The sequence below is a fragment of the Chiloscyllium punctatum genome, chromosome 2, assembly GCF_047496795.1.
Source record: "Chiloscyllium punctatum isolate Juve2018m chromosome 2, sChiPun1.3, whole genome shotgun sequence".
NCBI classification, from domain to species: Eukaryota; Metazoa; Chordata; class Chondrichthyes; order Orectolobiformes; family Hemiscylliidae; genus Chiloscyllium; species Chiloscyllium punctatum.
In genome coordinates, this window is record NC_092740.1 from 132130413 (window position 1) to 132144208 (window position 13796).

Here is a 13796-nt window from a genome sequence, read left to right on the forward strand (position 1 = left end):
TCTACATCTCCTCATGAGCGTATCTGGGTCTGAAAAGTGCCATAACCACTACCCATCATTATGATGTCATATGGAATTATGGTCAACATCTTAGGGTCTTGAAGGAGTAAAACATAGTATCTGGTATTCCTCACAGTCTCTGTAACAATGTCTATTCTATCAATGTAACTATTTCCTAACCTACAATAAATTGTATCCTGTTAGCTAAAAGAGACTTTTCTAGTTCATCCTGGAAGTCTTTTCTTCAGCACACCAGACCTAGCAGGTCATATAGTTCTCTATGCTTAGAGGATGTGGCAGCAACCTTCATCAGCAGTGCATTGGATGCAATAAACGTACATGGCCATACAACATGCTCAGGAATCGTGCAGATTTGAGTTGACTGCATGTACTCATATAGCACAGTCATCAGCAGGAAAAAGCTGAAGATTTCTTGTACCTTCAAGGAAAAATACTCAGTGAATGGTTAGAATGCTTCAGATCTGGTAAGAAATGCAGTGCAACAGGAGAGTTAGCAAATCCCTGAAGAAGGAAAATTAGGAACTTAAAACATTATGAGTGGTGGTTTGTGGGTGTAGTCCCAAGTTGGAGTTCAGTAATAACATTGCAACAGACATTGAAGGCGCAGTGATTAAAGCCTAAATTTCTTGATGTGCCATGAAAAAGCTTTAATATTGTTTTGTAATCTGAGCTGGAAAAGCAAGACGGTAAAACAAATTAGTTACAGCTCAGATTGAGTTTTCCTTCTTGAACCATTTGGCTACAAAATTTGAAATAAAGACCCGTAAAAGAAATGTTAATTTCAGTTTGCAGACCAGGGGACATCATAAGGCAGATTTTACTATGATAATTTTGAATCTTAGCTTGGTTAAATAAGAACAGAAAGATTAGGAGACTGGATTCAGGCCTGAAAAAAGTCAGGAGTCATGAACTTGAATGACAGAAAGTGGGAATTCCTGATTCCTGATGAAGGACTTATGCCAGAAAAGTTGATTTTCCTGCCTCTCGAACTGCCTGACCTGCTGTGCTTTTCCAGCACCACACTCTCGACTCTGATCTCCAGCATATGCAGTCCTTACTTTCCCTTCCATCATGATTGAATAGGGAATAATTGATCCACACAATATTTCTGTGAAATTTGGAAAAATCCTCCATTTTAACTGTTAAGAGGGAGTAATCCTTGATTTTAACCATAAAGGCAATCCTCTAATTTAGCTGCAAAACATGGGAAAAGTGTCCAGTATAGCAGCGGAGAGAAATAGAACCAATGTTACAGTGAAATGTAAATATTTTAAGCAATAATCACATCAGGAAGATATAACATCAGAAATAATATTATCAAGAAATTTAATTTTGGTGATGGGTGAACTAAAACACAAAATAGAACATAAAGTTGGACATCTTGAAGGAAAGAATTTCTGAGATGTGGAATAGCTTGAAAATTACATATTAAATCAGAAGTTGAACAATAAATGCTGATGTTGTAGCTTACCAAGGGATGAATGAAGCAAAAGGTACTTTTGAAATGGTACTGATCTTTATTTTGATTGTTATTTCAACGTCAAAACGAATAAAATTCCTGATATGGCAAGATTTAATATGCGAGTTCAGCATCTAGGGAAATTTATAGATAGTCTCATTAATGATTGTTACAGATTAGTCAAGAAATAGGACTCTGGTGATTTCATGAGAAACTAGTGTATTATATAGGATAGACATCAAGCACTAAAAGCCATTGTGAATGCTGTAGAGCAAAGACACTTCACAGGCACAGACTGAGGTGGTGCAAACATTGCCACCTGCAAGTTGCCCTCTAAAACGCTTCCAATCCTGACTTGAAAATATATCACTATTCCTTGAGTGTCACAAGGTCAAAATCATGGAATTCCTTCCCTATGGCATTGTGGGAGTACCTACAGCACATGGACTGTAGTGGTTCAAGAAGATACCTCACTATCACCTTACCAAGGGAATCTAGGGAAGAGCAATAAATGCTGACCTAGTGACTGAGGTCTATGACCAACGAATGAATATAAAAACATTTAATGACAGCAGAAGATTGTATGAGAAATTCATCATGAGCCATGGCAGAATGGGTGTGCTGCCCAACAGGCAGTGATGCCCACTTTCTACAAGTGAATTTTAAAACATCTATTAAAAATGAATGCTTTGTTTGACACACACCGAGACACTTTCGGAAAATGTGCAGAAATGGGATGCAGTGTTAAGAAAGGAATAAATAAAAGAAAACAGTGTACAACAGAAGAAAAACCAAAGAGAAATAGGTTAGGATTTATAATATTATTAGGAGAAATATTAGGATTTGGCAAGCTGATATTTACATTGATTGTCAAACCATGATGTTCAAGTTAGACACCAGGATGTGTGTGACTATATGAGCCTTAGTTAAGAAAACAGTTTATAACCAACAACAATGTAACGATATGACCATGAAGCATATTACTTAATTTAAGATTATGATATTTCCTCTTAAGACAAGCAACTCTTCAAAATCGGGGACACCAAATAGTTGAAAACCAGTGCATATTTCACAATCAATAATTCTCACCCTTGAGTAGGAAACATGTCTTATTCAAAAGATAGAAGCGGTTAAACAACAGAGGCTAAGTAGCTCCTTGAGAATAACACCTTAAATTATTTAATGCATCAGGGAATTCACTGTTACGTTGAACAAAGATGCTAGACACTTATGTTTCTATGCACACAGGAGATTCGGTATCCTTTAATGAAGCAGGTTAAGAAGCATTTTGCAGAAATGACCAGAATAGGCATAATTTCTATTGTCATAAAAAAACAATTGAGTGGTGCTTGGGCATTGTAACTGTACCTAAACTTAATGGTACATTTTGAATGTACAGTATATGACCAAGGCTATGGTGAGAAATGTCCATCATACGTCTAAAATTGATGAGAGTTTGGTTAAATTATCCAAAAGTAGGGCTTTCCTGAAATCCAATACAAATAACGAATTCTGGCATGTGCCATTGACTGAGCAGTCAGGATTACATAAATTAGTTTCGAAGAAAAATAATATTGGACTTGAAGCTTTGGCTCTGTTTCTCATTTCACAGATACTGCCAGATCTGTTGAGTTCTTCACTTTCTAATTTTATATCAAAATTGCTTAATGTGAAGACCACTTTTTAAATTTCCTTTAAATGGCCTGTGGACAAATAAAGAATGAAACAATACAAAGAGCTGACTGCAATTTTTAATCGCATGTTTACTGGGGGACATTGTGAGCTTTTTACACTATTGCCTTTTCTTGGAACAGAGACAACAAAAGACAGAGCAGAGATAATGGGTTCTGAGCTAGGGGACAATTTTTGATAACAAGGTTTGATTGCCCCCTGACTATGTCTTCTGTAGCGTCAGTACAGCTGCAACATCGAGCATGCAAAGTGAAAGCATTAAAAATCTCTGTCTCTTTCTCTGTCTTGGTTGTGTGGAGGTATTAGAAAGTAACCGGTATTAGCTAGCTGTCTTCAATTCATCTTTATCTGCAAATTCCTTGTATAGGAGGAGTAAACTGCCTTCAGAGACCATGAAAGGACAAATTCTCAATTAGTGAGAGACTGAACTTCGGTCTGGAAACAGCCTCATGCCAATAGAAATAACTGAAAGGATTTGGATCAATGGAAAGAAACAAGTCAGCAACTCTTGCCATCTAGGCTGATGTGAGCAAACTGTGTCCCCCAATTTTCCTTTTTTTTTCTCCAACCTTAATATCCATGACTTATTTGTCTTTTGGCTGCACTTTACTGATGAGTACTTCGACCAATATGCAATCAGCTCTGGATCTGAATATACTACAAAATTGCTGTGGTGCCCACAGTCAAATAGAGCAGCTAATTCTGGATTCAGGACAGTTTAATCAGTCCTGATAATGACTATGAGCTTCTATTGGGTACTGCTAAATTATAGACTTAACCTGCTCCAATGTGGTCTAACACCAACAGAGTTGCTGAAGGGCAGGTAGCTAAAGATTCCACTTTCCATCCTATCCAAGAAATTTATGCTTTCAGACTATTAAAACATAGCACTGCTCCTCATTTTGTATTGTACAAATCAACTCCCAGGAGATGCTACCATGCAACACAGTTATCACATTTAAAACAAAGAAATGGATCAGAGATCTGAAAACAACGGATTTGGTAATCCAAAGAACTGCAGATCAGCAGAGACCCTGCATTGTTTATACTGTTGACAGGGAAGTATGAAGGCATCACAGGAATTTGATCCTCATTTCTGCCTTATCATCCACTAGTGGTCGTCTGGGACACTCGTCACTGGAAACTTCATAACACAAGGGACCTACAGACTGTCAGGCTGGTAATCAAAGTCAGCAGTCTTCCATTCCATATTAGTAGTCTTTCATGTCCAAAAAGACCATGATTGTGAAGTTATGAAACTTACAGATCACCGTAATTTGTACATCTAGATATTTGGGATATGTGAAGGTGATAAATACTAGCAAATGTAATTTTCTGCACAGAAGCAAAATTTTAATTATGATGTAAAACTTGGGGAATGTTGTGTATTGGTCTGAGGCATGCTGTAAGTACGAAATAAAACAGAAAGAACTGCAATGCTGTAAATCAGAAACAAAAATAGAAGTTACTGGAAAAGCGCAGCAGGTCTGGCAGCATCTGTGAAGTGAAATCGGTTCTGAGGAAGGGTCAATGGATCCGAAATTTCTATTCGCAGATGTTGCCAAATCTGCTGAGCTTTTCCGGCAACTTCTGTTTTTGATGCAGTAACTTCTGTCCAGATTATGCCATTTGGCAGAACAGCTTAGTATCTCAAAGGAGTGAGGTCCAAGAAAAATGGTGTACACAACTATTTGTTAGTTATTTTTTCACCATTTGTCTGGAATGTGTATATTCATTGCCCCTTGTCCCAAATATTCCAAGTTTCTTTCATCTTTAAATTTTCACTTCCATGAAGTGGGGTGCTCTGCTGCCGAGGTACCTTTTCACCTTTTAATCCTGAACGTAAAAGCACATGTTGGACACTGGTCAAATAATGTCTCATTCTAAAATTCTCAATTTTTTTTAGTTCTTCCTCCTCAAACTCCACAAGCTTCTCAAGCTCCTCCTTTCAGTGCTTTTGACAATTCTGGCATCTTGCACATCCCCAATTGTCTTTTTGATGGTCATACCTCTTGTCTCTTGGCCTCAAAGCTAAATTCCTTCCTTAAATCACTCCATCTCACACTTGTCCCTTAAAGGCAGTCCTTAAAAATTAACTCTTTAACCATGCATTTGGTCATCTGCCTGAGTGTCTCCTTTGGCTCAGTGTCAAATTCCTTTCTCATTCGATTCCTGTGAATCACTTTGGAGCATTTTAATACATTAATGTTGCGATATAAATGAAACTTCTTGTTGAAAGTTAGACTAAGAAAGAAAGGTTTGGAAACTGCCTCCCACTCTAAGAATGCAATCACTGTAGTAATCTACGCAGATCAAACCCCAAGGTGGAAATCAGCAAATCCCAACAAAGAACAAAACAAATTACAGCATAGGAACAGGCCCTTCGGCTCTCCAAGCCTGCACTGATCCAGATCCTCTATCTAAACCTGTTGCCTATTTTCTAAGGATCTGTATCCCTCTGTTCCCTGCCCATTCATGGGGTGGCACAGAGGCCCAGTAGTTAGCACCGCTGCCTCACAGTGCCAGGGGCCTGGGTTTGATTACAGTCTCACGCGACTCTCTATGTGGAACTTGTACATTCTCCCTGTGTCTGCGTGGGTTTCCTCCAGGTGCCCTGGTTTCCTCCCACATTTCAAAGATGTGCAAGTTAGGTGAATTGACCATGCTACATTGCCAATGGTGTAGGTTAGGTGCGTTAGTCAGGGGTTAATATAGGGTAGGGGAATGGGTTTGGGTGGGTTACTCTTTGGAGGGTCGGTTTGGACTTGTTGGGCCAAAGGGTCTATTTCCATACTTTAGGGATTCTGAATGTATTTGTCTCGATACATCTTGATGCTATTGTGCCCAATTCTACCACCTCCACCGGCAATGCGTTCCAGGCACCCACCATCCTCTGTATAAAGTAATTAACCCCGAGTAATTGAGTCTCCCACTCTGGAAAAAACTTCTTGCTATCCAACCTGCCTATACCTCTCATGATTTTGTGGACCCCAAACAGGTCCCCCCTGAACCTCCGTCTTTCTAATGAAAATAATTCTAATCTACAAATCCTCTGTTCATAGCTAGCACCCGCCATACCAGGCAACATCCTGGTGAACCTCCTCTGAACCCTCTCCAAAGCATCCACATCCCTTTGGTAATGTAGCGACCAGAACTGTACGCACTGTTCCAAATGTGGTTGAACCAAAGACTTATACAATTGTAACATGACCTGCCAACTCTTGTACTCAATACCCTGTCTGATGAAGGAAAACATGCTGTATGCCTTCTTGACAACTCTGTTGACCTGCAATGCCACTTCAGGGTACAATGGACTTGAATACCCAGATCTCTCTGTACATCAATTTTCCCCAGGACTTTTCCAAGCACTGTATAGTTTGCACTTGAATTTGATCTTCCAAAATGCATCACCTCGCATTTGCCCGGATTCAAGTCCATCTGCCATTTCTCTGCCCAACTTTCCAACTTATCTTTATTCTGTTGTATTCTCTGACAGTCCCCTTCACCACCAATCTTAGTATCATCTGCAAACTTGCTAATCAGACCACCTATAACTTGCATCAGATCATTTATGTATATCATAAACAAAAGTGGTCCTAGCACTGATCCCCGTGGAACACCACTGGTCACGGTTCTCCATTTTGAGAAACTCCCTTCCACTACTACTCTCTGTCTTCTGTTGTCCAGCCAGTTCTTTATCCAATAAACTCTGGGTCCCATGAAACTTCACTTTCTCCATTAGCTTACCATGGGCAACCTTATCAAATGACTTACTGATGTCTATGTATATGACATCTGTAGCCCTTCCCTTATCAATCAACTTTGTCACTTCCTCTGTATAAAGTATTTTTCATGCATATTTCCCTTAAGCTTTCCCCTTTCACTTTGAACTCGTGACCCCTAGTAATTGAGTCCCCCACTCTGGAAAAAGAATTCTATTAAGTGCCGAACACTGATAAGCCCATTTTCTTCCAAATGGAAATAGATGCTATCCCTCAGTATATTCTCCAGCAGCTCCTCTACCACTTCATTTCAAGGTCCGATTCAGAAATTAGTCCGGCCACAATTCCTTTCCTGACATTTCGGTGGCTCCTGCTTCCAGACGCTGAGTGTCATTCATCCCCCATCTCCTTTCGCCACCTAACAACTCACCAACTTACTCATTAACGAGCTCACCTGCTCCTTTTCCTCTGTCCCAAACTCCCTACTTCCCTCACACTCTCACATATGCTTTCACTCTCCACCCCCTTCCCACTGACATTTTATTTTATTATTAAGGGAACATGATTATACAGTTTTGGTGTATTGCAAGAAGTTGATGGATTGGGTGCTCTGGTTTGAATTTTAATGATAAATATTATGAGCTCAAATGGCACTTAGTTGAATCTGTGGTTAAATGTGACAACATTTGAATCAGTTATTCAGTCTTGATGCACTTTTTCAACTGGCAAAAAGGGAATAAAACTATCACTAATTATTCTGTAGACTGTTACTCAATGGGTTTGAATATTTTAGTTGCCACCAAGTTTACTGCCTGTGATATTAGTGCCTGTTTCTGCAGTCTTAAATAATCACCTTCCTTTCCTTTACATTTTTCTTGTAATTTTATGTCCATTTATGTAACCAATGACATTTATAGTTTTCCAATGCTAGTGAGGCAGAAGAAGTAGGAAGTTTTCATTTCTCAAGACAGTTCACTTTGAAGGGAATTTATTTTATGCAGTGCATGAACTTACAAATTAGCTGTGAGAGCAGGCCACTTGACCTTTCAAGCCTGTTCTGCCATTCAACAAAATAATGGCTGATCTTATTTTAACCTCAGCTCCACATCCCTGCTTATCCACAATAACCTTTAACTCCTATGTTTATTAAGAATCTATTTACCCCTGCTGTAAAAAAAATATTCAAAGGTTTTGTTTCCACTGACTTTTGAGGAAGGAAGTTCTAAAGACATTCAACTCACCTGAAAGAAAACAAAATTCACCTGATTTATCTTAAGTCGGTGACCTGTTGGTTGGATGATTGGTTTGTGAAGCAGTGTGATGCTAACAGCTTGGGTTCAATTCCCATCACCAGCTGAAGTTATCATGAGGACTCTCCTTCTCAACCTCTACTGTCTCCAAAGGTATGGTGGCCCTCAGGTTAAAACACCACCAGTCATCTTTCTTTAATGAGAGAGCAGCCCTATGGTCTGTTAAGACTACGCTGTTTTGACCTGGCATGGCCCCTTATTTTTGAACTGTGATCTCTGGTTCTAGGTTCTCTGACCAGAGGAAGCATTCTTTCTGTCTCAGGATTTTCATACTATTCTAAACTGCAGTGGATACAATATGTTACCTCCGACATCATGAGATTTATTTGCTGCAACAACCTTTCATGTAGCAGCTTATCAAATGTGTTCGAAAAATTTAAGTACATAATATCTACTGGTTCTCCTTTATCCACAGTATATTATTTTTTCAAAGAGTTCCAGTAAATAGGTTAAGGATGATTTTCCTTTCACAAAACCATGGTGACTTCTGCGTAATTACCTTGAGTTTATTTAACTGCTAACATGATACCAATAATAATAACTTCTATCAATTTTCCATGACAGATGTTAAGATAACTGGCCTGTAGTTTCCGGCTTTCTGTCTCCCTCTCTTGAATAAAGGAGTTATATTAGTGGTTAACACTGCTGCCTCACAGCACTGCAGACCCAGGTTCGATTCCATCCTCAGGTGACTGTCTGTGTGGAGTTTGCTAATTCTCCCCATGTCTGCGTGGGTTTCCTCTGGGTGCTCTGATTTCCTCCCACAATCCAAAGATGTGCGGGTTAGGTGGATTGGCCATGATAAATTGCCCATAGTGTTCAGGGATGTGTAGGTTAGGTCAGGGGGAATGTAGAGTAATAAGGTAGGGGAATAGGTCTGGGTGGGTTACTCTTCAGAGGGTCGGTGTGGACGTGTTGAGCTGAAGGGCCTGTTTCCACACTGAAGGGATTCCATGATTCTTATTCTACATTTCAATCTAATGAAACCTTCCCCGAATGGAGTGAGCTTTGAAAATTTAAAAGCAATGTAGGATTCTCCCACCTCTGCTCGATATAGGCAACAGCAAGCCAGTTGGGAAAATATGAGATCAGAAAAATAAGATTCTTGATGTCAAAAAATAAAAGTTTCTTTCTGTGGTTGGCTTCCTTAACGGTGAGATGAAAATGTGACTAGCGAGTGGCAAGAGGCCTATTTGCTTGCATATCATTAGTATTTAATCTTGCCTCATTTCCATGCAGTTTCCTATAGTCCCAGGAGCTAGAGAGAAACGAAACAGCATCAATTCCTGAAATGAAAGTTAAAGCGGTATCTTACGGGACCAGACACCCCTGCCCACGGCATTCAGCACACATCAGTCTCATCACACTCTCATGGAATATCTCTGACCTACTTGGAATGCATAAAAATGGATGAATCCCTAGGACCTGATCAAGTGGGAAGCTAGGGAAGTGATTGTTGGGTCCCTTGCTGAGATATTTGTATCAGCGATAGTCACAGGTGTGGTGCTGGAAGGCTGGAGGTTGGCTAATGTGGCGCCACTATTTAAGAAAGATGATAAGGAAAAGCCAGGGAACTGTAGACAAGTTGAGCCTGACATGGGTAGTGGGCAAGTTGTTGGAGGGAATCCTGAAGGGCAGGATTTACATATATTTGGAAAGGCAAGGTCTGATTAGAGATAGTCAACATGGCTTTGTACGTGGGAAATCATGTCTCACAAACTTGATTGAGTTATTTGATGAAGTAACAAAGAGGATTGATGAGGGCAGAGCATTACACATAATCTATATGGACTTCAGTAAGGCAGTTGACAAGGTTCCTCATGGGAGATTGATTAACAAGGTTAGATCTCAGGAATACAGGGAGATCTAGCCATTTGGATACAAAACTGGCTTGAAGGTCGAAGACAGAGGGTGGTGGTGGTGGAGAATTGCTTTTCAGGCTGGAGGCGTGTGACCGGTGCTCGGCCTACTACTTTTCATCATTTATGTCAATAATTTGAATGTTAAATTAGGAGGTATAGTTAGTAATTTTCCAGATGACACCAAAATTGGAGGTGTAGTGGACAGCAAAGAAGGTTACCTCAGTGTGCAACGAGATCTTGATCAGGTGGGCTAATGGGCTGAGGAGTGACAGATGGAGTTTAATTTAGATAAATGCGAGGTGCTGCATTTTGGAAAGGCAATTCATAGCAGGACTTAATAGTAAGGTCCTGAGGAGTTTTACTGAACAAAGAGACCTTGGAGTACAGGTTCATAATTCCTTGAAAATAGAGTTGCAGTTAGACAAGATAGTGAAGAAGGTGTTTGGTATGGTTTCCTTTATTGGTGAGAGCATTGAGTATTGGAGTTGGGAAGTCATGCTGCAGCTGTACAGGGCATTGGTTAGGCCACATTTGGAATATTGCATGCAATTCTCTTCTTCCTATCGGAAGGATGTTGTGAACCTTGAAAGGGTTCAGAAAAGATTTACAAGGATGTTGCCAGGGTTGTAGGATTTGGGCTATAGAGAGATGATGAATAGGCTAGGGCTGTTTTCCCAGTAGCGTCGGAGGCTGAGGGGTGACCTTATAGAGGTTTATAAAATCATGAGGGGCATAGATAGGATAAATAGACAAGGTCTTTTCCCTGGGGTGTGGGAGTCCAGACTGAGAGGGCATAGGTTTAGGGTGAGAGGGGAAAGATATAAAAGGGACCTAAGGATCAACCTTTTCACACAGAGGGTGCTGGGGATATGGAATCAGCTGCTAGAGTAAGTGGTGGAGGCTGGTACAATTGCAGCATTTAAAAGCCATCTGTATGGGTATATGATTAGGAAGTGTTCAAAGTGATATGGGCCAAGTGCTGACAAATGGGACTAGATTGGGTTGGAATATCTGGTCGGTGTGGACAAGTTGGAGTGAAGGGTCTGTTTCTGTGTTGTACATCTCTATGACTCTGTGACACTTAGAATCAGTTTCCAACTTCAGTGTTGCACTTTGGAGTACATGGGTGCATTTTTTTGTAATGGTGCTACCAGACCACTTGGCATGCTGACCCAAACATCACATGGATTGGAGCAGGGTGTCCCTCAGGGCATCTTGTTTATTCTTTTCGTGCTCATTCAGTTTCTGCTTACTTGGGTGTTTATAGCATCTATGCTATACCTTTCCTTACCTTTCTTGCTGCCTGATTTAGAACTTGGGCTGATAGTACTGAGGTGTTGCCTTGCTATTTTGTGTTAGGAAACTTGTCAAGGTGTTGGACATGTTACTGTACAACGTCATGTCAATATCACACTTACAGTAAGTCGCAATAACTTACATGACAAGCATACTGCATGTGCTTCAGCAAAATTACCATGTCTTAAGCCTGAGGGGAAAGGTTCTTGGATTCTTCAATGGCAGCTTTAGTCACAGGGGTCCTGTCGCAGTCAGTCAAAGGGAACTTCCAATCTCAGTCCAGGGGCTTGCATACGGACTGTTGGCTCACCTTCCACCCTACCAACCTTCGCATAAATCCGATGACTTTTCCGCCACCTCCAAATGGACCCCACCACCAGGGATATATTTCTCTCCCCACCCATTTCCGCTTTCTGCAAAGACTGTTCCCTCCATGACTACCTGATCAGGTCCATGCCCCCCAACAACCCACCCTCCCTTCATGGCACCCTCCCTTACCACCGCAGGAGTTGCAAAACCTGTGCCCACACCTCCCCCCTCACCTCTATTCAAGACGCCAAAGAAGCCTTCCACATACATCAAAGTTTTACCTGCACATCCACCCATATCATTTATTGTGTTCGTTGCTCCCGACGCGGTCTCCTCTACATTGGGGAGACTGGACGCCTCATAGCAGAGCGCTTTCGGGAACATCTCTGGGACACCCACACCAATCAACCCTACTGCCCTGTGGCCCAACATTTCAACTCCCCTTCCCACTCTGCCAAGGACATATAGGTCCTGGGCCTCCTCCACCGTCGCTCCCTCACCACCTGATGCCTGGAGGAAGAACGCCTCATCTTCCGCCTCGGAACACTTCAACTCCAGGGCATCAATGTGGACTTCACCAATTTCCTCATTTCCCCTTCCCCCACCTCATCCCAGTTCCAACCTTCCAGCTCAGCACTGTCCACATGACCTGTCCTAACTGCCTATCTTCCTTTCCACCTATCCACTCCACCCTCCTCTCTGACCATCACCTTCATCCCCACCCCCATTCACCCATTTGTACTCTTTGCTACCTTCTCCCATCCTCCTCTCTGACTTATCACCTTCATCCCCACCTCCAACCAACCATTGTTCTCTTTGCTACCTTCCCCCCACCCTCCTCTCTGACCTATCACCTTCATTCCCATCCCCATCCCCATCTACCAATTGTACTCTTTGCTACCTTCATAGGGGTGCGTGGACTTGACCAGGTAGTTACGGAGGGAGCGGTCTTTGCAGAAAGCGGAATTGGGTGGGGAGGGAAATATATCCCTGGTGGTGGAGTCCGCTTGGAGATGGCGGAAATGTCGTCGGATGATGCGGTTTATGTGAAGGTTGGTAAGGTGGAAGGTGAGGACCGGGGGGGTTCTGTCCTCTTCTAGCTGCAGTTCTACTGACAGTAGACCAACAGGTGATGAAATAAGCTAGCAAAACCTATATGTATGTGAGTTTTTCAATTGTAATAAAGTTCACCCTGTGCTTTCAGAAGCTTTTCTTTTTCATTCTCTTCCCATGACATGCACTATGAAAGACAGTTATCAGCTGGCAGTATTTGACTTGTTATATTGCTGTAAGTGTGTTGCAAGTGGAAGGAATTCTATGAGGACCCAACAATGGTGCGTATTTCTGCTGTCACTGAATACACAGTCGTGTGAATGGTGCACCATAGGAGTTTGAGCATACAGAATGAGGTGAACTGCAGGAAATTGTGTGACTCGCTAGATTTCTTTTTCTAGTTTCAAATTCTTGATTTAATAATAGTTCAGTGGTATATTTCACCTGTCAAAGTTGGGCCATTTTTCTTGCAAGTTTGTTGATAACTGAAATAGTTAAATTCAAATGATTACTTTTGACGCTACGTTTTCAGTATGGTACTGAGCAGAAACCTATTGCCATTAATGAGTGCCTCATGTTCTGATTAACAACAATTCAATCAGAACTTTGCCCTTCTATTTATCACAGTTGGTTATGATCGGGCTGGATCCATGTACATCACTGGATATATTATGGTTAATTTACTGAAATTATTTGAAACAATGTAACATATGTTTAGGATCTGATATTTATTTGTGTGGGCTTTTACACCATTCTAGAATAGTACAAGTTAACTCTTCAGGTAGAGTAATTATTTTGTATTAATTTCCTAATGCATATTCCGGTTTTAATGGCTAAAAATACTTTCATCTCATAGTGCTGCATTGTAACTAATGGCTATTTTTTTCTTGTACTGAAAGGGAAAAATTGAAAGCTGAGGCCAAGGACAGAAGAGTTTTAGAGATCCTCCAAGCTAAAGATGACAAGATACAAGAACTTGAGCAGGTTAGAAACTGACGAAGCAGTTACTTGTCTTGGGTACTGGAATGACCACTAGTTAGATATTTGTACTTAAAAGGAATGTGTTGATTGT

The 13796-nt window shown here is 41.0% G+C and overlaps 1 protein-coding gene across 4 annotated transcripts in view; it reads left to right on the forward strand.

The window, feature by feature from the left end:
• cntln (centlein, centrosomal protein) overlaps nt 1-13796 on the forward strand; it is a 461183-nt gene that overhangs the window by 56771 nt on the left and 390616 nt on the right. For all 4 annotated transcript variants that reach the window (XM_072589059.1, XM_072589060.1, XM_072589058.1 and 1 more), the window contains one exon: nt 13624-13708. In XM_072589059.1, the coding sequence (XP_072445160.1) occupies nt 13624-13708 (85 nt within the window). The remainder of the gene's footprint in view (nt 1-13623; nt 13709-13796) is intronic.